Source organism: Micropterus salmoides, unplaced genomic scaffold (genome assembly GCF_014851395.1).
Source record: "Micropterus salmoides isolate LMB-PRFRI ecotype aquatic unplaced genomic scaffold, ASM1485139v1 Ms_hic_scaffold_9, whole genome shotgun sequence".
Classification (NCBI taxonomy): domain Eukaryota; kingdom Metazoa; phylum Chordata; class Actinopteri; order Centrarchiformes; family Centrarchidae; genus Micropterus; species Micropterus salmoides.
This window is the reverse complement of record NW_024044681.1, coordinates 7789769-7815425: the sequence shown is the minus strand read 5'-3', so window position 1 is coordinate 7815425 and position 25657 is coordinate 7789769. Positions and strand designations below refer to the sequence as shown.

Below are 25657 nucleotides of genomic sequence, written 5' to 3'. Positions count from 1 at the left end.
AATTCATGTATGATTCAAGTGAATAAAATCAAACATTTATTGAACATTTTTTATATTGTTATTGAAAAAAAATATATCGCGATAAATTGGTATCGTTTTATTTTCCAGCCCTATCTGCAGCTGCTCAGAGCTCCCAGAGCTTCATGATGATGAACAGAAGTCCAGTCGGAGCTCTGACGAAATGCCAGGTGCAAAACAAACACTTCAAAAGTGCACAAAAATTATTTACATGAACCTTTATTCCTGGAGAATTAATTATGGATGTGCAATTGACAAACTCTCGAAACTGAAGACACTTGGCTGTTTCAACTATTTTGGATGTTGGTGGTATAAACAATAAACACGCGGAGTGATGTGGAGATTGGCCTGGACTGCATGCATGACTGTATGTTCTTTGCATGTTTGAGACACATGAAATGAGTCCAGTACAACAGGGAAAAAAATAAATCAAGAAATGATGAAGACAATTAACCACATGAAACTACAGTCAACAGTGTAACAATCAACCCTCTCAGAAAACCAAGAGGAAGAAGGCAAAGCAGAGGGGAAAGTGCATCTGTACGCACAAATTAAATCCTAAAAAGTTTCACTCAGACGTTCACTGACGGCTCAACTCAAACAAGCAGGAGTTGAGACAAGAGTGCGACTGCATAGGGAGAAATTCCTTTTCCTCTGAAATGCAAGGACAATCAATTATTCAAGTGTTTCCCTCCTGAATAAAAAATAAAGTCCTGTTAAAAACATGAAACAGAAATGATTACAAAAACAATAGCGGAGCCATTTTCTTTCTTGCTCAAGCTGTGATTCATTCAGAGGTGAAACTCGGCGTGCCGCCATTCGCCGTTCGGCCTCGCTGACTCTCAACCACCACCTTATGTTCACCGTGGATTGCGTTTGTCCCCTTTGGCGTCACATTAGGTACAATACATACAGCAAATTACACATGGCAGCTTCATCACTGTGATGTCCTGGATATAAAACAATAATGTTTTCTGGGAATTGTGTTTGAACAAGTCTGCAACCATGCTAGCTGCATTTGAGCTAAATGCTAACATAAGTATGCTAATATGTTCGGAATGACGACACTAACGTGCTAACGTTAAGCTAAGCTGTCATATGTCCTGTGGTTGAAACTACACACATAACCCACGAGGAATGGCTCATTGGCTGTTATATGCCACTTTTGTTTAATGCTAGTAGTGCTAGCATAAAGTAGGGATGCACCAAAATTCTTGGCCGAAACCGAAAAAAAAATTGAAAAATTTGCCGAATACCAAATATTTATTTTGCCAATTATTTTACCGTTGCGTCCGTTTACTTTTAATGGACCCATGTAATATGTTTTATCCTTTCTGTGAATATAATCCAATTAATCTTATTTCCATCCTGTATAGACGCCATAGTTTCCTCCTCAAATTCTTCAAGTCCGACCCAGTTTGATAAATAATGTTGTATGCGGTTCTCGTACGGCGTAACATGAAGACTTCACAGACTCTCTTCAGGCAGGACTCTCATACTGCAACACTTGTCTTTGTAAAGAGACAAACTGACAGGATAAAGTCTTTAACCTGCCTGTCAGCTCGCTCTGGGCTGTTTGATTTACCATAAAGGCTGGAATACGTGTGCACTCCAAATTTAGGTGCGGCTAACTTAATCATCTTCTCACAGACGAGCGATGGAAACACTCAAAGCGGTTAGTTTCTAAGAAGCCAGCCACAGATGGAGTGGAACGTAAATCTCCGGTAAAATTTCTTTTGCCTTTTGACGTATTAGGCCGAACACAGAAAGTGCTTTTTTTTTTTTTGCCATTTTCGTCCGATAAATTTCAGTGGTGAACATTCTGTGCATCCCAAGCATAAACCTCGTCTATGGGGAAGATATAAGCTGACTAAAACACATCTGTTCAGGTGGAGTTAATACAGTATGAGACTCATTTAGGTTGGGAAACGCTCTTAGTGGCTTTCTTGGCAAGATGAGAAGGTGAATACAACAATCTGTCCATGAAAGCAGCCAGCAGCTTAGTTAAAGACTGGAAGCAGATATAGTCCAGCACATAACCCCCCTTAAAAAACACAGCTTGTCATGTTTTGTTTCGGAGGAGCTGGTAGCCTTTTCTTTTACCCTTTGACAGTGTTAGGCTAGCTGTATCCCCCTGCTTCCAGCCTTTATGCTAAGCTAAGCTAACTGTCTTTTGGCTCCAGCTACATAAATGGTGTACAGACATGAAAGAGGTATTAATGTCCTTTTCTAACTCCCAGTAAAACAGCAAACAATTAATTTAAAGAATATGGCATGACTCTAGGTATATACATTTTATGGTTACTAATAAACATATTGCATAAAACAAAAAGAAAGACCTACTAACACGTTGCCCAATTTTTATGTGCACTACCAACACAAATTCCTTCATGCAAGTTGTTGAGGAAGCACTTCTACATTAGCTAGCAGCTACCTCAGCAGGACATTACAGCACTAGCAGCCAAAACATGTTCAGTTACCCGCAGGAGAAGTTGCAGTTAAGCACAGTGTTGCTTTGAACAACTACTAAAGAATAATTATGTTTGTAGAAGAATGTTTGCAAAAAATTAAACTGAGCCGCAGAATCACAGAAAGAGCTCCTGGGGAGTACGGCCATAATATATACAGTACATAAGAATCATAAAAAGATGATTGGGAATAAGTTGTTACAGGGATGACAATGTGTGTACTAAAGTTTTTAACTTGTAGGTTTTTACTGGATTAAAGGTAAGAGGTTACCAGCTCTCTGAGCACTTTACGTACTCCAACATTTTAGGGAACTCCTCTTGTTCTCTTCTCCAGAGTCAGATGAGGAGATGGATTTCAGTTTCATCTCTGTGAATCCAGTGTAGAGTCTGTGTGTCCTAACAGCAAAAACACAAGCAGCAGGGTGAAAAATACACCTTCAGACTGCTACAAACCTCTGATTTACACGTTGTATCTTGTATGTTTACTTCCTATTTTGATTTGTGTTTGTTCTCAGACTGTCGTGTTTATGTGAACACAAGTTGTGTCTATTCCTTTTTTCTGAAGATCTCATCCACATTTAGCAAAAGGAAAATGGCTACATGTCGTCTTCTTTGACCCTCTTAAGACGGCAAAACACAAAACTGAGCTGGTAAAACCTGCGTTCAGTCTACATTACATTTAGCAGACGCTCTTGTCCAAAGCGACTTACAATTGCTATATACATCAGCGGTCGCACACCTCTGGAGCAACGAGGGGTTAAGTATCTTGCTCAGGGACTCAATGGCGTCTCACAGTGGATTCGAACCCGGGTCTCTCACACCAAAGGCATGCATCTTATCCACTGCTCCATCACCACCCCAGTCTACTCCTGCTCTCTGTGATCAGCTCTACTGAGTTTTAGATTAACGTATTAACGTAACATATATCTGTGTTTGAATGTGTTTTAAAGAGTGATTTGATCACAGCTTATATTATAATACATGTTGGCGGTGATGGTGCAGTGGGTAAGACGCATGCCTTTGGTGTGAGAGACCCGGGTTCGAATCCACTGTGTGACAACAATGACACTTAACCCCAAGTTGCTCCAGAGGCGTGGGACCTCTGCCCCAATTGTAAGTCGCTTGGATAAATGAGTAAGCTAAATGAGTAAATGACATGTTAACCAGACAGTCAACCAATCTTATTTCCAAGCTGCAGGTCAAATTGTTTTTGTTTTTTTATTAATCGACAAAACATGACTACAAGTTAAGGACAGCAGCTGTTTTTGACATTTAAAGTGAAAAAATATATATCCATCATCAGTCACAACCATCGCACGTTTAATTTTTTTTGTTGTTTAACGTCTCCTGACTTCATGACCACATACAGGAACATTTCAGTTCCTGTATGTAGGCAAGAAATATCTTTAAGACGTCTGTAAGTTAAATTTGAGAACTTGGCATTGCTGCAGATACCCTGGCATTATTAGATGATTCCAGTCGAGTTTTTGTAAAAGCTGATTTTGTGTAGGGCTGGGCGGCGATATGGCCAAAAATGTTATCACGATAAAAACATTTCATATCATTCGATATCGATAATTATCAGGATAAATGTCAAATCATTATTTATTTCGAGTTTAAAGGCTGATTTGTGCTCCAGAGTGAAAATTGAAGAAACCAGAAAGTTAATTATGTGGTTTAAACTTTTCTTTATGGTCAGAATGTGACAAACACTTCATGCCAAACAGAGGATCACTTCAGAAATCTGAGATAGAAAAATCTAAACTATGATTAGTAAATCTTTTTTCAGTCCCCTTTCCTCAACAAAATAAATACTTTAATAGAAAAATAAAGTGCTAATTTTTCCGTGATTCAAATTAATTAAACAAATATTTATCGACGATATACTGAATATTTATTTATTTTATTTTTATTGAGGAAATTATATTGCGATGATTATCATTATTGTTTTATTGCCCGGCCCTATTTTTGTGTGGCTTTACGTGGGCGTACTGTGGCTCCTTCGTGTGGCGAGGACACTACTTAATGCCGCCAACCACAGTAAGTAAACGACCCTTTCACCACAGTCTGAAAACAAATGTACATTTGGAGGAGACTGCGGACTTCCAGCCAAGACACCCTGCTGCTTGTAAAAGTATGAAATAATTCCACAAAGTCTTTTTCATTAACACTGACAGGCTGATTGTAAGTCTTTATGAACTCCCAAAGCTAATTTCAAACTGAGCTGAATCATATTGGTCGGATGGGAAGCAGTTTTTTCAGTTTTTCACGGTGTTTGCTGGTCAAAATAAGATTAATTGTGAAAAGAAACAAATAAATCCTGGTCAGTATCTGCAGTGACAAACTGATCCAGAAACTGATCTAGACTCTGGTTAACTCTACCATCAAACAAAGAAAAAACTAAATGACTCCACAGCTCCTTTCAGGACAGTCGAGCAGCTTGAAATATACCTCAAAGTGAAACTGCTGCCAAATCCAAAGAACAATGAGAAGGAAAACTGCTTTGTGATTTGGTTTAAAAAGTCAAAGTGAGAAGTGAAAGAGTGAGAGCAGCGCCTCACAGTGGAATGACTTATGTGTTACAGTATATACACATCCCAAAGGCCCTTTCTATACAGGTAAGCTTGGCGCTGTTGTTTTGCTATTTAGACCTTTGTAGTAAGGACATTTGTAATTTATAAGGTCCATTCTGCCGATTTTGTTCTTTAAGCGGGTCAGTTTAGACTTTAGTTAAGGATTAATGTTGCTGTCGCAGTAAAAGGTACTTGTTTACTGCGTAATTGTGTTCAGAATTATGTTTTTTCAAGTGTAATTTGGTTTCTCTTGAGTAATAGTGACACCTACTGTTTAACAAATGAAGCGCATGCTGGGCTCACATGATCAATTAAGAATAGTTGATCGTTAAGCTGCTATCAGAAGCTAAATTGGAGGAAAAGAAAGTTCCACAAGACTGTGTTGCATCAGATTGGGGGATTGTAACGGCTCTTTGCAGAAGGCGCAGACGGTGTGTGATTATTTTATTTTGAACTGCTAATATTTATATTATATTTCATACCAAAAGTGACGGTGTTTGTAAATATTTTACTTCAGTTTTTCACGGTGTTTGCTGGTCAAAAGAAGATTAATTGTGAAAAGAAACAAATAAATCCTGGTCAAACATCGGTTGGAGCGAGGCTCATCTGTGTCAGAAGAAACGCTTGGGAGCAGTTATAATTAAGATTAGAGTTAGAGTTAAGGACCATACCGTTGAATTTACATGTTTCAGTCCAATAAACCACAAATTGTGTGCGTGTTCATATCACTGACGTTTCCAAAGCACGCCACATGTTTTTAGACTTGATGCTGTTCCTCTTATTAATACTTCTTACCGGTTCTTTTCTTTGTCAACACTCTTATCGGCTCTTTTTCATCACTACTGCTGTAACTCTGCGCTCAATAATATCTCACTGGAACTAAATCTAAAATGTCAATACAAGAAGTTATATTCCTGACATCAAAATAGTGAGTGAAGTTTAGAAAGACTGAAGACATCAGTGAGTGTCAGTCCTTCCTCCTCCAGCTGGTTTCTCTCAGCCAGCAGCTAAGCTAACAAGAATTTGCCAAATTTTAGGGTGCGCGGCAAACTAATCTAAACAGTTAGACTACAACCAGACAGCTTTCGTTTTAGCTTGTTTGTAACAATTCAGTTTTGTTAGCTAAGCTAGTACGCTGTGCTTATGCGGCAGATTAAAATATCGCTTTCTACATGTTCATGCTTGTTGAACAGGTGTATTGAACTTGAACTAGTTGTCGTCGAACTTGAGTTGCTTCACCGCAGCCTCTCTGCTCTGCCGTCCGCTGAGGAGAGGCTGCAGCGTGTTAGAAATTAACACTAAAATGTTAAAAAGTACCGGTAAAAGACTAGATAATGTTGTAGCTTATTAATTCTACGGTATTTAAACCACATTTTATGACTTATCTACGATGTTGACAAATGTTGGATGGTCACATGGCCAAAGCTTCAAATAATGAGGTTAAAGTAGGGTAGAGTGGGGTAAGACGTCCCCCTTAAGCTCAAAGTCTATTTGCTGACACCTAAAATAATATTTTATAGGGGTTTTTTGTATCTTTGACACACGGAGCCAGATGAGCCGCTGTTCCATATACAGTATGGTCATTTGCTCCCACGGCAACCGCACAGCAACGCTCAGTCTGCCTGTTCTGCCCAGCAACAACAACAGCCTGGTAACATGCTTCAGGTCTTGGCCAATCAGAAGAGAGTGGGCTTTGAGAGGAGGGGCCTTAAAGAGACAGGAGCATCTACAGCTTGTTTCAGACAGACGCTGAAATTTAGGCCTACATGAAGGGACAGTATAAGACAGAAAATATATTTTTTTTAACTTTAAATCATGCAAAGCTGCCATACAGGAGTCACAGAACTACAATATAGGACTGGAAAAGCAGTATAATAGGTCTCCTTTAAAAATGTAGCACTGGTGCCTGTTTAATACCCATCCTTACTCATTAGAGCGCCACATGTGGATTAATTCGCTGCTAGAAATAGCCCCCAACACATGCACTATTGCCTCCTGTTTTGAGTCTTTTATAAAGATTCAACTATATATGTTCGAGCTGTTTGTAAAGGTTTACACCTTCAGTTGGAACCAATGGGCTTAGAGCTGAGAGCCACAGACAGGAAGTCAGAATGTTTTGAGAGGTTTGGTTTTTGTCTTGTTGTGGGATTTGCTTTGGAAAATACTTGGCTAATGGATTTTACTTAAACACCATTTATCAAGTATGATTGAGTGTAATCAAGCGTACATGATTTTTTAATAACTGGCTAAAACCTTTAAAAAAGCAGTGGTATGGTCCTTTAAGGGCTCGGGGATAAACCTTATCAGTGGAATGTCCTCATAAGGATATGTATACGTGAACAGCAGGCACATCTATCAGTGTGTGTGGGTGTGCTATGAAAAAGAAATGTGTGTTTTCCATTGTTTACAGTCTATAACAATAATAACATATAATATTTATAGTGAGTGGCTTTAGGTACGGCAGTGAGTATGAAGTTTTCATGCATCTGTCCTCATTGTTACGTGTCTTCATGCAGGACTCGCTTCGGGTTGAGTGTATGTGCATTTTTGCTTCACTGCTTCTGTATTTTCCAGTCAGTGGTTCGGTCCATCTCCAGCAGCCTGGGTGCAGTTCAGCTTGCTGAACCCAGGCAGCGTGACACGTCCATGTGTGTAGATGTCGCGGTCGGACCCCTGGTTCATCCGTTTCACCAGGTTCTTCTCGTACAGCAGAGGGTGGTAGGCGCCGAGCGTGCAGGCGGCGTCGAAGAAACGCTGGTAATAATGGCAGAGCTCTGTCTTCCTCCGGGATGGCAGGAACTCGTAAACGTGCACCACCTCGCACAGCGACATCATCAGGATGGTGCCTGGGCAGGATAGAAAGGAGAGGAGGCTTTTTTAAAAACATGCTATAATGTTATTCTGACACAAGAAGAGTCTACAGTGAGGATCGGGTTTCAAGGTTAATTCAATCTGGGCATTTCACTGTACATGAGCGTGTAGATTAGAGGTGATGGACTTTGTTCAGTTGGTAAAATACACAAATCTGCTGAACGCTGTAACAAAACTGTTATCTCTCCTCTCTCAGCTTGATAAATAAAACATTCAGGTAGCAGCTTGTCATTTTTAGCCGAAGTCTGAAGTCACTGGCACTTATCCACTGCGCCATCACCACCACCAAACGTGTGAGTAACTTGATTACAGGCCAAAATAAAACCTTTCCGGTAGGGCTGACCCCTAATAGTCAAAGATTCGATGCTTCGATGGACGGAGCCTGATTCAACTGTCAATCTCGCAGTCGAAGCTTTGCAGCGAAACAAAGGTCACGCCATTTTGGCGATATGGGGGTGATTTTACATAGAACTACCAGTTTCCTCCCAATAAGTTAATATACAGCCTATTACAATGTACATTTCAACGTTTAATGCTGTAAATAAACATGTAAAAAGAATAAAACTCTCAATAAATGTTTTTAAAGTGTGTAAATAAATCCCAAATTGTAACCCATTCATTTATTTGTGGCGGCCCCGGCCACAATATCAATGCTGACCGCCACAGATTGATTTTCGATTTTTTTTACTAGGACTAATTATTATTATTATTTTTCGCGCAGCACATCCTCTCGCTCGTCCCTCTCTCTTTCTCACTCACCCTCCTGAACACAGCTGCACTAATCTGTCCTCAGTTTAACTAGAAATTTACTTTGTAAGTTGAACGAATAGAATCCGAAGATTAAAGCTACCGTGTGTATTCTGTGTGTGTACATTGAGAGCAATGTAAAACTGGAGTCAAATTACTCGTATGTGTGTAAATACCTGGCCAATAAAAGTGATTCTGATCGTGTCACGTCATTTTCACATTCTCCGAGTTGTACTTTAATTCGTAGTATCAATAATTTAAAGCTTATCAACTTTATATAGTTTTGAACCAGTGCCTTCAGGATTTGGATCAAGTGGGTCGTGAAAAACAAGGTGTTACTTCAATGTGTGATCTGTTAATTTAATCAACATTTAGGTAAATTTAAGTATTGAATCAGACTCCCTAACCCTGTATCAGGATATGGGTACCAAAAAAAACTTTATCAGGACATGCCTAGTTTTCAATACAGTGATTTATTTTTTTTTAAATTATGGCAAATCTTAAAGCTTAACTTCAGTCCAGCCCACACACTTCCAATAAAAACATCACTTTTGTGTGCACTGGATGTGTTATAAACAGGAAGTGGTGAGAGTGCTGACTTACCGAGAAGGCCGGATGAGGGTGGGTTCCTCTGGATGGGCTCGGCCATGTTGTCTTGTATTCGCTGCCAGACCTGCCACTCAAAGCGAGGATGCAGGATGTAGAACGGCTGCATGGGATGAAGCCTCCTGTATCTCTGGTACTGGGTGAAGATGGGATAGTCTGTCTTGTTGTACCACTGCAGAGCGGGGGGCACATAGTGGTTTTTAGCCTTCTGTTGAAAACATTGTGCTGAGCTGCAGATTTCCATTCTGGTATCTGTACACAACTGGCAGATTATACTTCCTTTTTACACCCCTCATGGGGTTTGAGTTTTATCACACGCATTCAGCGTGTCATCAACAAGTCCTACGAGCAGGGACTAAATCCGAGTCGGCGATTTCCGGAGTTTTCTAACTATAAAAGTCCCCTTTTATCTATGAATGCAGCATGATATAAACTCACCTGAGTGAGGTTAGCAGAGAAGGGGGCGGGGTCCCAGGCTACCAGAGCACCTGAGCTGTACAGAGAGCTGGACAGGAAACGATGGTCATCGGACGCCATCACCTGAAAAACAAATGCATGTATAATCCATATATATAAATACAACTGTGGGGGGAAAAAAAGATCAGATGCTGACTAGGGGTGTTTATTGTGCTTCTTCAATTATTAAGTAGGCTACATAGTTAAATGGGTTTTTTGTCTGTTTTAACTGTGTGTATTGTTGTTTTGTCGGTTTTAGGGCAATGTTTTTACTATTTGTACTAACTTAGCTTGTTTTAATTATACTTTATTCTCTAACTTATTTAAGTGTTACTCACTTACTGAATCTGCCTCCTCCAGTTCTCTTCACCTCACAGACCTAACGTACCTCTGCTGCAAACACGTCAGCGCTCTTTCCGTCACTTCCTGTATGTCTGCTCCTCTGTGACTTTCTCCATCAGCGGTAGTCTGCATTGTATAAAGTTGCCGAAAAAACAAAACAAAAACCAGAACTTGTTTTCTGGAGTTTTCCTCCCGCGATTCTGTTCACAGCAGCAGCTGCGCCGCATATTAGCCTTTAAAAAAACAAAACCAACGTGGTAGCTAAAGAATTACATCTACATTAGTGTGTCCGCTTCTAAAATATTGTGTCGCGGCTTGTAACGTAATCACTCCGTGTTTCTCTGATAAATGCTACAATGTGTCGCCAAATATACCTGGGCAGCCCGCCAAAGTAACGTGTATGTGTGTGAAACACCACCGGCTCTGTGTCTCCCTCCATGTTGTTGAGAGTTTGTGAGTAGACGGCTGCGTGCAGACGTAGAGGGAGAGAGAGAGAAGCAAACGCTGGCAGGACTTTACGAAACATATTAATAAACTAAACATCAAACTATACTGGTATTAACGGTATTGTCTAATTTGAAATTATATCGTTATACCTCATTATACCGATATACCGCCCAGCCCTACTGGCTACCTATTCTGGTCTAGGACGCTTCTGGGACGCGCTGCGGCCGCGTCTATTGGACTCACAGGCATTGACTAGAATGGCAGAGATAATCTCAGGCAACTGCGGCGCAGCCGTAACGCGACGCAGGCGGATTCAGTGGACTTTGCGTGTAACGGTTCTGAAACAAAGACTGAATCTGCAATATAAAAATCCACGGTCTCAAGCCATTTGTTCCTTGTCCCCCCAACACCATTCAGGCAGCTTCTCGCTGCAGACTTTGACCGTGCCAAAGTAATAATAACTAATCCTATAGGAGTGTTTATCGCAGCAGATTTGCAACCGTAATCTGTCAGAGAACGCAGAATTTAAGCGTCTTAGCCCCGCTACAATGTGTCCTCACGTGTGCATTTTAGTGCCCCGTTCAAACGAGCTGCAGTTCAGGAATTATCAACAGGTCAGAGTGTTACGATGGAGCATTACTGACATTTTTCAAATGACACAGACGGTGCATTCTCGTGCTCCTCAGACGGCTGTGCTTTAAAGTTGGAATGTGGAAACAACATTGACGTGTTGGACTGCCTTTGTCATCCAAGTATGCTGAAACAGTTTGAAGTCAGTTGACAGTTGTTACTGCACCGGTACATTACCTGAAATCACTAAAATTGTATTGCAAATACTGCAAATAAATAACTTCCCTAACTAATTCAGATCAGTCTACATTGACAGCACACTAACCTAATACCGTATTAAAAATGACACAAAATGCAATACGTGATTTCGCACCAATAATCTAACTTTTTTAACCATCGGCCATGTTGTCCGCCATGTTTCCAACTCGTCAATTCATGTCCAAAACCTTTATGTGATATCATTTTTCCAATTATTCCAGCACCACATGAATGCACAGAGAGATGGGCGACCCAAAGGCGTAAAAAAATAATAATAAATAGACTGACTAAAGCGATGCCCTTGTGCCATTGTGAGGGTGTTTCAGGGTAGAAGCGTAGCAGCGAACAGTTCATAAAAAATCCATCCACATATTCTGTTTTGCCATTTTTGCTGTGTAGAGATCTTAAACATGGGGAGAGAATGGAGTTTGGCATATAACATTTCAATGGTTCCTCCTCACCTCTTTTCAGTTTAGGCAGAATGTAATCTCAGTGGTACATATAAGACTGGAAACAATTTGCTCTACAACATAAATTAAAAACACCAGTTTTAACTAAGAGGCATGAAGGTTATCTTGGATTTAGGCAGATACAGCGCTGTGTTGTGATATATTATTATTATATTATATATTTACAAACTGTCCTTCGGCAGGTCAGTGCGTTTACCTGTGAGTTGATGAGGCGGATGGTGGTTTTACAACCAACGTCCTTCTCGTACCCGGTGGTGGGCGCGGCGTTGAAACGCAGCACAGCATCATGTGAATCTATAATTTAACACAAAGAGAAGTGAAACTTTCTGAACACATTTCCGTGTCTAAATGTGGTAACATGTTGTGAGAGGGTTTTTTACATAATGTCACCTCAAAGATTTCAGAAAAGTGCTACAGAGAGCCTTGAAATAAATAGGTTATTTCAATCAGGCAATCCAACTGGTTTATTTTTTACAACAATAATATCTAAAACATGCACCTGAAGCACAAACACAGAGTCTTGTTTTACTGAAATTTATAAGGTTACTTGAGACAACCTTGCAGTTAACAAACTGTTCATTTCTTCCTGTTTTCGTTCTGATTTGTACACGATACCGGTCTTGAGACCACTTTTTGATGGTCCTGGTCTCGTCTCGGACTCGACTGCATTTGAACTCAGTCATTGAGGACTGGGGATTTTATTTCAAGACCTGTCATGACCATAACTTTGGGAGATTTAAGACATGGACAGTTAAACCACACGTAACCCTTTCAACAGCACTAATGCTGCAGCTGAGTGACTTATATTAACCAGGGCTGTAGGTATAGATAGTGCAGACAGTGCAGCTGCACTGGCGGTCCGCACTGTACGAGCTGGACTTTGTCAGTTACATGGTAAAAACATGTTGAGACTCATTGATCGGCAGTAAACACCCAATTCACGTCTAACTGTTTTTAGCATGAAGATCAAGCGCTATATATACACTCATATGTGCATTTCCCCCTTTGTCGTTCCAGATAAGATTGTTTAGGATTTTTTACTGCAGACACTGTCAAAGATTTTGCTCAATGCAGGCTCGTCCGATGCCTTTCAAATAGGGGAGCAACTTTACAGGAGCTTTTTCAGTGGATTTGGTGTGGCCGACCTGTTTAATTGTGTGGGTTTTAAACTGTGTGTGCGCCATATGATGTCTCGCCTCTCTGTCGAAGAGGAATGTGGTTGTCGTGATTCGGGAGGTTATTGTACTGAAATTGCCCGAAAAAAGTCTGCGTCATTTCAGCACAGTGGACTACTGTAAATATACAGAACTTTGCAAACATAATAATATAATCTAGGTGACACAGTCGGACTCTAAAATCCATCACGTGATGTTACTTTACTTTAGACTGCTGCATCCAGCAGCAGCAGCAGCAGCAGCAGCAGCAGCAGCAGCAGCGTATGTGTTGGAGAGAGACGTACGACAAGAGAACTGTTGAATTTAATATGTTAATATGGAAAGAAATCGATTTAAGACAAAAGGGCCGTGCAAAAGGAGGAAACAAGGCACACAAATTTGCCAATATAGGGTTCCCTTCTAGACACAAACGCAGTGTGTGTGCATGTGCTTCGTAATGGTGTAGCCCAACTAGGGCCCCTCATAACAGCCTGCACTGGGGCTGTTGTAACGACCTTACGTCGCTGATATTAACCATGGCGTAAACTGACCACAGACACATTTAAAGGCAGCCTCTTTGTTCTTTTGTGAAGTAGTTATGATATAACAAACGATATAGGCTCCAATGTGTCCACGTGAATTCGATCTCCTTCATTATTTTCTCATATAGGGAGATGTAGTTGCACATTACTTTAACATCCATGTAAGAATATCTCACCGATCTCTTTGCCAAGTCCAGAGTTGCGGAGCGACCCTGCTGACGACACCACCGCACAGCTCTTGTATGGTCCGAGGTCAGAGGTCAGCTGCTTCGGTGGCAGCTGGGAGGCCCAGGGCAGTGACAAGAAGGGCTGGAGGTCAGAGGTCAGAGTCATGACCTCTACCTTGTCCTTAAGTTGGCAGAGAAGCTTGGGGCCACTCAACTTGGGCCTGCTGGACACACCACCAGGCCCGGAGAACTCGACTCCATACTTATTCATCGCCTGATAGAAACACATGAAAAACAGAGATACGGAGGGAGATTAGGGACAAAACAGAAAAAATGCCGGAATCATCGTATTCTGTAGTTATTTATTCTCAAAAATGCAGCGTTTGTTTCTCAGGAATTCAGAATTCTGTCTTCATATTACTCCTGAACGAATAATAAACTCTCACCTGATAATTCTGCACCACTTTCCTCAGTCTGCTTCCCAGCATGCTGCTGGACATCTCGTCATCCCACACCTCTCCCAAAAGCCCGTGAGGCCCAAAGAACTCTGCGCCCCCCCGCCTTCCACTCAGCTCCCCCCTCCGCCGGCCTCCGAACAGGGACTCCAGCGCACGTGTGAAGGGGCGCGGAAGCAGATGAGACAAAAACCCCGAGGGCTCCTGCTCTCTCTGCTTTCGCTTTGACAAGGAGTCCCCGGTTTCCTGGGTGTGGTTTGGAGAGGACAGGACAGGGATTGGACGGTGAGGGTCACCTGGGACGACCCCAGGAAGCTTCTGAGGGTCACTGTACATGGGCTTGGCTCCGCCTCGCAGCACCTGTCGAAGTCAGGGGGGCGACAATGTCAAGTCATGTTAGTCAAACATTTATGGCCCGTATTTATCAAACGTCTAAATTTGCATGAGCAACAGCCTATTTGCACAATACAAAACCCTCCGCCTCTCTCTCTCTGCTGCTAAGACCTTTCCCACAAAACCACAAGAACAAACAATGTTCATATGTTCTGCCTGCTTATGTTTCGATTGCACAAGCAGGAACAGACGTGGTCAAAACTAAAGAAAGCATGTGAAACAGGACCTTAAAAGTTGAACACAGACACGATCGTCAAAACCGCTGACTTACTTTTCCCTTATATGCCGTTTTAAGTCCATCAGTAAAGCTACTTTGGTGTTTGGTTTTGTTGGTGCAGCTATGCAGCTACCAGAATCACGGTGTTTCTCGCTGGTGCCAACAGTAAGTAACCCTGTAGTAGTGTTTAATTGGTCCAAAACTGGCTTCACTGCTCTCTATTCAAATCAGCGGGGTGGCTTTGTCCTGTAATATACTGTCTATTTTTCAAACACAGTCTTTTTTGGCATTTGCTGGCCGACCAGTTGGAGCTACATAGACATCCATCAAAAGAAAGGTCTGCTCAAGCCGGATCGTAAAGCATGGGTGTGGTTTTGGTGACAGGAATGAAAATTCACTGTTTTTATCAACATTTTAATTTTATGTTATTTGGAACGTGCTTATATGGACATAAATAGTGTTTTAAAGATAACTCTTAATAAAAGTCAAAATTTAAACAGTAAATATTGCCGAAATATGGACATTCGCCTGGTATGTTTTGAAAATACTGTATGATAACTGTTGTATTTTAGTTTATTTTCATCAAATTCACAGTTACAGTTGCATTCCAGGTGTTTTAGAAGGGATTCAGTTGCATTATAATCTATGTTATGATGGTTTTGATGGTTTATTGCATTAAACTATATTAAAATAAATATGTTAATTTACAATGGATTATATATATATTCCTTAGCTTCTGACCTTTCAAAGGAGACCAGGATTATGCATTTAGGCCAAATGGTTGAGGAGATATTACTGATTTATTTTTGGTATGTTATATGGCGTTTTTCATGGAAAAGGGTGGCTGTTTCCAATTAATCTGTTTTCATGAGATTAGTTTTGGGTTATGTGTTTTTGTAAGTTTTATTTGATCTTCTCATGGTTTTGTGTTTTATAGCCTAGTTTATTTCTTTTGTTTATTCGCATGTTTAGTTTACTTAACTAGTATCTGTCTTGTCTCTTTTCTTCTTAGTCCTGCGTTTAAATTCTGTGCCTTGGTTTATGTTTTACTGTTTACTCTGGGTCTGTGTACTTTTGTGTTTTTATTATTTCGGTCTTGTCTGCTTTGTGTTCCGTTCCTTGTTAGGTTGTAGTTTATATGTGTTATTTAGTTTTCTGTCTAATAAGTGTTGGTTGGTTGTCTGGTGATTCTTTATTTGACAGCGTTTAGTCTTGCGTGCTTGTTTCCTGTTATGTTTAGTTTGTCTTTGGTGTTCAGTCTGCTTGTTTCATGTTCGGTTTAGTTTTCATCTATTGAGTGTTCAGTTTGTGTTTCTTCATTTTGGTCTGGTCCTGTCTGGCCCCTCAGTTGGTTTCACCTGCTGGCCTGTGTGTCTGTGATTGTCTCCACCTGGTTTTGGTCCCGCCCAACTCGTTACTTGGTGTTTAAATGTTTGCTTGTACTGTTCAGTCTTTGTTACGTCCTCGTCTGTGTTGAGTGTTCTGTCCTGTCCTGTCCATGCGCTTACTGGATTACCTCTCGAATTGCTTCTGTTTGGATCTCACTTCTGGTTTTTGGGTGTCATTCGTTGTTGGATTTCCGTTGCCTTTGGATTCCTCCTTGGTTTGGACTGTTGCCTTGTGCTTCTTTTGAAGCCTGTTTCAGTTAAATTTTGTTTAAAGAAATATTTTAACTGCATCCTCTTCGCCTTTGGTCTGCATCCATTATGTGATGACAAAATGTTTTGATGACGCAATGGATAAGACCCGGGTTCAATTCCCCACTGTGGCCCATCTACCAATGTGTTCCTGAGCGAGACACTTAACCCCTAGTTGCTCCAGAGGTGTGTGACCTCTGACATGTATAGCAATTGTAAGTCGCTTTGGATAAAAGCGTCAGCTAAATGAATAAATGTAAATGTAAATCTTTGTAATCAGTCCTTTTGATTTGCAAAGCTTTAATAGTGTTAATTTATGCATGCTTGTATATTTGGTAAATATATAAACAGCTAAAGTTAAGATCAGTGTTAAAAAGATAGATAGTTGCATGACACTGAGTCGCGATAGCCAGTTGTGTTTAGAGTACTTGCTTTTTATTTGCTTTTATTTTATATAATTCTCCAATATACATAAACAAATTATGTGTAAGTTAAAATAATAGGAGTAGTTTACCCTGTCTCGTCTTCTTTCCTGTTTTTTTGGCTGACACCAAGTGTTCATTCTGAATAGTAAACCTCGCCCACTTAGTGGTAGCTAGTTAGTTTGTGTGTTGGGGTATATCAGTAATACACTTAAAATAGATTTAATTAGTTATGCTTGGTATAATTAGTAATGGTTTAGGGTTAGTGGGTAACAAAAATAATTGTTAACTAATCGAAAAATAATTGACACATTAGTCGACTATGAAAATCATTAGTTAACCAACTATAAAGTTGTCAGACACTTATAATTGGCAAAAACAAGCCCTCTAGTGGACATAATTTGATGGGGCGCAATCGCCCACAAAGATTACGTTGCAGCCCTGTTTCACTGCAAACTGTCCCAAATACTCACACAGAAGCAAAAACATAAGTGGGGCTCCAAGTGAAGTTTTGACAGATCCGGATCAATGTTTTTTAAAATTGGGATACACGATTCAGCTAACAAAACCAATGTGACATGAAACATGGCAACAGACCTTGATGACAGAGTGTGTACGTGGCTGAGCCCGGGTTCGTGCCCGGACCCCGAAGATGGCATCAGTGACGGGAACGCTGTTTTCAGCACAGATAGCGTAGAGCAGAGCCATGGAGATGCAGAAGAAGGCCATGCAGAGCACTCCACGGCGGGCCCGACGCCTCAGACGCCACAGCAGGCTCACTCGGTCCATCGCCGCCCCGGGGATCTGTAGAGAACAAACACATTCAGTCTACTGTCCAGAAAAGTTTATCCAAACTGAAAACAAATGAAGTCAGAAAAGCTTCTAACAGTTGGGTTGAAGTTAAGTTTAGATTGAAGGCATTGAAAATAAATATAAATATATAAGGAAATATATAAGGAAAAGCTGTCTGTTTTTCAAAAAATAAAGTTTGAACTAAGACACAGTTTGATCTAATTAATTCAAACGTTACTGTAAAGCAGTTTATATACAATTTATTAAATTTCCAATGTTTCCACACGTCACTTCCAAGATGGTTTGGCTGGCGAACTGAACAGTTTGAACATTTAATTCTTTACAACATCCGAAAGTTCAAATGTTCAACTAAAAAGTGGCCTAGTGCTGCGCGAGATTGCTGCGAGCGACTAAGAATAAAGTGTCCAAAGTATGGGATTATTTCAAACTAAAGAAAACAACAACTCTGTAACGTTGATGTCCATCCACCGTAAAACGAAACTTGTGTCGCCTTTGTAACCTCACAGTCAAGAGTTAACTGGGTGTCGGGGAGTTGCACCTCTACCAGCTCTCCCTGTAGCTCAGACAATCCCTGCTAGCTGCCTGTGCTAATCCATCCTTTCACCCAGATTCTTTGTCTTTATAATAACAAACAACAGCTGTTTCGTGTGTAGGTTTGCGTCATTTCACGTTTCACATTTCACGTGTTTTCTTGATAAAACGTGGTTTGGAGACCAGCGTCGGGTGACAGAGCTGCTGTCAGCTCGTGTAGTGTGTGACCCACTGTCACCGATCAGTCACGTAGTGTGAACGCCACAACAATTTCAAGACTCCCGTCACATGACGGCAAGTTGTGTAGTCTGAACGACACGGCCATCGGCCAACGCTGAGTCGTGTAGTCTGCGCGAGCTGCCGCCAAGCAAAAGTACTTCTTAACCGACTCATCGATGAATCGTTGAAATAATCTATAGAAGCTTTGAATACTAAAATCATCGTTAGCTGCAGCCCTAATTTAAATATGTCAACTTGGCTTTGAGAAATTGTGATGTGTTCTCATATTTTATAGATCAAATTACTAATCGACTAATAGAGAAAATAATCTCCTGATTAAAACTGCACATGAAAATAACTGTTGTAGCTACGGTTGTCAACCACCCTATAAAATAAGGATTCGTCCCATAATTTGAAACTATTAGTTCTGTATTGAACTGATACGGGACACGCTGTGTTCTGTATTTTTGAGAATCGATTCAGTGCTACAGTGTCTATGGGAGAGAAATATTACAGGTTAGACTATTAAGACAGGACAACTTTTATGAGTTGGAAGGTTTTCCCTCAGCCTTTCTTGTAAGTTACGCTCCGCTACCGAAACAGCGAAGCAGAGGGGAGGAGGGTGGAAACATTTCTTTCCACCTGCCTTCTCTCTCTGTCCTGTCCCTTCACCCCCCTTTCGTTTCCCTTCTGTCTGTACCTTTAAAAGTGGCTTTGTACATAAACCAATGAAACTGCAGGACAGGGCTTCATTCTGACATCTCCAAGGTCAAACTGTGGTGCAATTGCTCATTTGTCAAGGAGGCACGAGCATTTGTTTTTATGGCACTCGTGTGCCATTAGAGAGAAGCTGGATCAACAGACGAGCAGCTGCTTTCAAAGGAGGGGCTGTCATCAATAATGCATGTTGGTGATTGGCTGTTCGTGGGATTACAATCGCCACCAACTGATGTCATCTCTCATCTCACACTGCGTCATTATTTGGTAGCTTTGTCATACAGACCCTCCTGGAGTTGAGGTTAAACTGCCAGAGTTTTTTGCTCAGTCATGCGATGGACTCATTTGAATAGCTGAATGAAAAGATAACAGTGTGGCGGTACTGTTTTCACAAGCCTCAGGATTTAATGGAGAAAAAAAAACGAGCAAATGCCTCTTCAAATAAGTAACACAAGAATGAATAGGGAAGGGGTTTTAAATGAAACCAAATAGGGCTCGCAGGCAGCAGGTAATTGTTCACTTATATTTCTTTTATCACCAGGGCTGCCTTAGGAGCTATGGGCTTTGTTTAAGGATCACGTTCATCACACATTATGTAGGGTTCAATGGAAGACAATGGTTTCATTTGGGAAAAATGACAATCTTATTAGACAACAAAAACATGAAATAATAAAAGTTAATTAATCTAAATAGTCCTGGACGCCTCCCTAGGGAGGTGTTCCAGGCACGTCCAGCTGGGAGGAGGCCTCAGGGAAGACCCAGGACTAGGTGGAGAGATTGTATCTCCACACTGGCCTGGGAACGCCTCGGGATCCCCCAGTCAGAGCTGGTTAATGTGGCTTGGGAAAGAGAAGTTTTCCCCTGCTGGAGCTGCTGCCCCCGTGACCCGACCCCGGATAAGCGGATGAAGATGGATGGATAATCTAAACAGTACATTACTATTACAATACTACATTACATATTAAATTAATTTAAGTTTAAATGGGCAATAAAAAATAATTATGAAAATAATTTACAATATATGCATCTATCTATGAATGTCAAATAAAAATAATAAAAACATTAAATAAATTAAAAATCAATTAAAAATGAAATGAGAAATAAATAATAAATTGATTAAAATTAAATTAAGGGTTCAGGTTTTAATCAGGCATTTCAAAGGGCAACTCTCTTTTCCATTTGCATATCCATTTTCCTGCTACTTCAGTACAGACTGATGCAAACAGAATTTTTTTTAATAAATTAATTATAAATCATTTCCATGACACACAAAATGTCTCCATGGACCACAACCCACAGACCAAAAAAAAAAACACTAGAGGTGAGAATATAATGACGGCTTTTTCATTCAGACGAGATGAAACAAACGAAAACAAAAAGTGAATCCCTGCTTCTGATGCTGTAAGTAACTGAGTGAGTGAAACAACAAAGAAGAATAAGGACGTGGTTGCACGCCATCACTGCCTCGGGTGATGGGTGAAATCAGGGAGAAAGAGAGCAGGGAGGAGAATGAGGAAGATGGCTTGATTCATCGGAGGACAGGCCAGATGGAAAAAGAGATGGGGAGGCGGGACGAGGGAGGCCTCAGGACAACGAAGAAAAGAGAGAGAGAAATGGGGTAAGTCCATTACAGGAGCAGAAGACGAACCGGGCGTCTGTAGTTCCTCTTTTTTCCACAATGCTTTTTCAGTCTATGCATTCGACCTCACTTTCCATCGGTACACTGAAAACAGGAACTGCTAAGGTGCTAAATGGTGGCAAAATGTAAACAAATACAGGCCGGAAAAATGGGCCTCAAGTTGAGTGACTCCATCACAATGTTTTACTTCCTGTTTCCATCCCCCCAAAACCACAGAATTATAGTAACTGTAGTTTAAACACAAAGCATCATCATCTCCTAAGCAAAAGTAAGACAAAGGACAATAAAAGGGTTGACAGAAACTAGCAATATCAATTTCAATACTCGCAGCTAATTTTATGGAGATATCTTGCCCTGAAAAACTGACATGCCAGCCACCATCATCTTTGGGCCTCACCGATAGTCCAACGTTTCTTCTAGTCCTATGGTTGAGCTAGTGCTGAAGAGTGAGGCTCAGTCTGACAAAAACAGTAGTGAAATGTAATCACTGAGGCAAAATAAATCCCTACAGGGAGGAAGGTGGTCTAACATGACTCTACGTTTCCTGCAACAGGTAGAAGAATGCAGTTATTGATGATGTTATTGATGCCTCCAAAATCTGCTGATACAGGGCGCCCAAATTGGTCATATATTGGTGTGGCAGTGTGGTGGTGGTGGCACAGATGCTCACAAGTCTCTGAGCTAGAGTCCAAGTCAAGTCTCAAGTCTCTGAGCTAGAATCCAAGTCATGTCTCTGAGCTAGAGTCCAAGTCAAGTCTCAAGTCTCTGAGCTAGAGTCCAAATCAAGTCTCAAGTCTCTGAGCTAGAGTCCAAGTCAAGTCTCTGAGCTAGAGTCCAAATCAAATCTCAAGTCTCTGAGCTAGAGTCCAAGTCAAGTCTCTGCACTAGAGTCCAAGTCAAGTCTCTGAGCTAGAGTCCAAGTCAAGTCTCTGAGCTAGAGTCCAAGTCAAGTCTCTGAGCTAGAGTCCAAGTCAAGTCTCAAGTCTCTGAGCTAGAGTCCAAGTCAAGTCTCTGAGCTAGAGTCCAAGTCAAGTCTCTGCACCATTGAGCTAGAGTCCAAGTCAAGTCTCTCAGCTAGAGTCCAAATCAAGTCTCAAGTCTCTGAGCTAGATTCCAAGTCAAGTCTCAAGTCTGTGAGCTAGAGTCCAAGTCAAGTCTCTGCACTAGAGTCCAAGTCAAGTCTCTGAGCTAGAGTCCAAGTCAAGTCTCTGAGCTAGAGTCCAAGTCAAGTCTCTGAGCTAGAGTCCAAGTCAAGTCTCAAGTCTCTCAGCTAGAGTCCAAATCAAGTCTCAAGTCTCTCAGCTAGAGTCCAAATCAAGTCTCAAGTCTCTGAGCTAGATTCCAAGTCAAGTCTCAAGTCTGTGAGCTAGAGTCCAAATCAAGTCTCTGAGCTAGAGTCCAAGTCAAGTCTCTGCACTAGAGTCCAAGTCAAGTCTCTGCACTAGAGTCCAAGTCAAGTCTCTGAGCTAGAGTTCAAGTCAAGTCTCAAGTCTCTGAGCTAGAGTCCAAGTCAAGTCTCAAGTCTCTGAGCTAGAGTCCAAGTCAAGTCTCTGCACCTTTGAGCTAGAGTCCAAGTCAAGTCTCTGCACCTTTGAGCTAGAGTCCAAGTCAAGTCTCAAGTCACTCTTGGTTATAATGAATGTTGTATCACCTGCTGCATTAAATCCAGGCTGCTTCGCTATAAGGAATTCTGTAACCTATTTTTGACTTACAGAGCTCAACCATGTAATGTGCAATGCATCACAGCTTATTAACTACTGTAAGTCAACACATCCCGCAGACTCTCAAACCAGTGTAACATTGTCTATGAAGATTCTCAGTCATCCAGGTCATAGTTATCCAACAAAGGTTAAAGTCAAGGGCAACTGGACTTGGTTGAAGATACTGGAAGATGTTTCGTCCCTCATCCAAAGGACTTCTTCAGTTCTGGACTGAAGAAGTCCTTTCGTTGGATAACAGTGCAACATTCACTAAATAAAACTGTAATGTTACATGATCAACAATAAACCTGTGACCTGTTTACAGCCAACGTTTTAACGTGATGGCAGCCAGCGGGACGTAAATGATTACATTAACACTAATGTTAGATGGCCAATGCTTAGCTAAACATGTTTGCTAACCTATTTTGTGTTCAGCGCTTCTTTGTTTGGGCCTTTTATTTTTTTCACCCGCTTATTAACGACGCAGTCTGTCAAACTATCAAACCCAACATGCTCCAGATTGACATCATTTTAGACATCGCCCAACCATATAAGTTACGAGACCTCACCAAGTTAACATGAGATAATGCAATAAAAATAATACTTTGAACATAAGTACAGCTGATGAGCTAGAGGAAGTAGGTAGAGAGAAGGATGTCTGAGCTACTTTACTTAGCCTGCTGCCACCGCAACCTGTGTCAGAGATCAGACTGACAATCTGAACCGGGATTTGATTCGACAAAAACAACGCCCAAACCTTATTCAGTATTATACAACAAAACTTAAACCTGTACCCTGTAGTTTATGCAGTTTTCCCTGCTGCTACACAACATGGTCAAATGGAATCGATTGAATCCATCACACATATCAGACCTTATGGGACACAAATGCACACACGACTGCACATTTAGCTGCAGATGAGTGCAGGGAACTTTATACAAATCAATATGTTCCTACTGTGTGATTTCTATACATACAGCAGCTGATTTGCACACAGCCAGAGGCATAAAAAGCAGCAGCCAGCTCCACACTGAGCTGTCAGACACTCTGCTGCCATATGAGAAACACAACAGCAGACTGACTTTAATTATTTGTCTGAATAACTACAGTGGGAACTGTAAGCCGACCCATATTAGATGTCTGATAGCAATATTTGGGAGCTAATTAAAAATAAATCGGATAACGTACTGCTGGATAGCACTTATCAAAACATAAAAAAAACAATCTTGATGCAGATTGATATTTTACAGTGTTCTCTGAAGGACAAACTCTGTAACGGTGAAAGAGTATGTCTGATGAGGTTGATTTAGGAGTTATTCATCAATAGATAACGCTAGGACTGGAAGTAACAATTCTTTCCAGTATAAATAAATCTATCATTTGTTCTATAAAATGTTTGAATGTCCATCACAATTTTAAGCCCAAAGTGATGTCGCATCCATCACTTTAGATCAATAATTTGTCTAAATAATGTAAAATATTGTGAAAATACCAGTCATTAGTTACCAGATTATTATCTTCTAACAAAAACTTGACAACTCAGGTTTTCACCTACCAAAATGGACAAGCAGTAAATCACTGTCTGGTATGACCAACACAATATTAGATAGATTAAACATACACTGTTCTTTCTTGTGGGTCAGGCCTCTGTTATGATGAATTAGGTAGAATTATTATTATGAGCAATGGTGGAGAATGTTATGGCAGAAAATTGTGTCCTTACATTTATTCTTTTAATATTATCATTATTATTACTATTATTGTTATAGATATGTATTGTGTTTTTATCCTTAACCTTTCCTCTCCTAAACTCTTTATGTTGGTCTGTCCACATTTACTAGGGTTTAGGTCAGAGCTGTGAGATTGTTTTGGTGTGTTCCTCTCCTCTCCCTGAATGTTCATTCAAGGCTGAGAGAGGATCTCTGTTCCCCAAAACATAGAAACCTAGACTGTGTAGATGCATCCCTTTGCTCGGGGCCAGACGCCCGATGCCGTCCTAGGCAGCAGGTCTCTGGACCAGCCGTATATGTCTTTTAGTACTTCTCTGTTTATTCTCTTTTGTTAAATAAATTCTTCAAAGACAACGTTTTGTTGTAACTCAATTATTTGCTCAGACCCTCACCAGGAATATAATTTCCATGACAAGCCTCAGACTTAAAGAACTCAGTGGACCCAGATATCGCTATGGACCCGAGTACAGACTAGCTAGAGAGAGTAGACTATGGCAAGAGTCAGAGTCAAGTGAAGACTGAGTCTGAATCCACCCCCAGATTACCTTCACCAGTTGTTTCACCAGAAATTGATGACTAAAATATTAGACATTAATGGGACAATTTGATAAGTGGGTGCAAAATGGAAGCTTTAGCCTAAAACTATTGAACCTGCTTAAGACATGTTTGGAGAGAAAGGAGAGCAGAAATGCAATAGAGCGTGCAGCCCTGTCCAGAGGAAAGTAAATAAATATTCTGCAGTTCAGATGGGTAAGCTCAGAACTGAAAACTGATTAGCCTATTGATGACTGATGAAAGAAATCACAAGAACAAATCAACTGATTATTTCTTCTTTAACCGAGGTACAAGTCACGGAATCCATTCCGGCTGATCCAGTCCTGGACTCCGCTCCTCCTCCTCCTACATGCTCCAGTCCCAGATCCAGTCCAGTAAGAAGAGTATGCCATGGGTGAAGCTGCTGCTAAAATCTGACTGGGCAGCAACATAGAGATCCAAAACAAACAAATTAAACATCCACTGATGCTCCACAGAAGGAAATGTCCAGTAAAAGTCAGATAAAGACAAAATTGGCTCTCCCTCCGGTTACCCAGTGAAAGAAATACCAGGGGAAAGAGGAATACTGACATTTAGGACATTGTTGAAGCCACGGCTCACGTGACGAGCCTGACTGAAACCTCTGACAGCTCCACAGACACAGCTGGAGCAGTTTGGATAAGGTTGTCAGAGAGTACGGCCCAGAACGACTGAGATAAACACAGTGATGAAAAAGACAAAAATTCAGATCAAGCTGGATGTGCAGAAATAAGATGTTCCTTTCTTAATCATTAGCATCATATGTCACTCCAGCCAGATAAGAAGGAAAGCAGTATGCTGAGTACAGCAAAGGACAGTCCAGAATTACCACTGGACTAAGTTCTGCCCGCATAATGCAGGCCAGCAGCTGAACTGCAAGGTCAGACCGAATCATGTAGGACTCTCCTAGTCCGCATGACCA

General features: G+C 40.9%; 1 protein-coding gene across 2 annotated transcripts in view; it reads right to left on the bottom strand.

Annotated features, from left to right (window-relative positions):
- Nucleotides 1–221: 221 nt before the first annotated feature.
- The window catches only part of st6gal1 (ST6 beta-galactosamide alpha-2,6-sialyltranferase 1), a 36664-nt gene continuing 11228 nt past the window's right edge, over nucleotides 222–25657 (bottom strand). Inside the window, exons 3-9 of one of the 2 annotated variants that reach the window (XM_038707655.1) lie at nucleotides 17411–17617; nucleotides 14136–14504; nucleotides 13699–13963; nucleotides 12023–12120; nucleotides 9722–9823; nucleotides 9281–9491; nucleotides 222–7905 (exon numbers count right to left, since the gene is read on the bottom strand). In XM_038707655.1, coding sequence (XP_038563583.1) covers nucleotides 7634–7905; nucleotides 9281–9491; nucleotides 9722–9823; nucleotides 12023–12120; nucleotides 13699–13963; nucleotides 14136–14504; nucleotides 17411–17617 — 1524 coding nt within the window. In that variant the 3' untranslated portion in view covers nucleotides 222–7633. The remainder of the gene's footprint in view (nucleotides 7906–9280; nucleotides 9492–9721; nucleotides 9824–12022; nucleotides 12121–13698; nucleotides 13964–14135; nucleotides 14505–17410; nucleotides 17618–25657) is intronic. The other variant, XM_038707656.1, reaches the window with a different exon arrangement.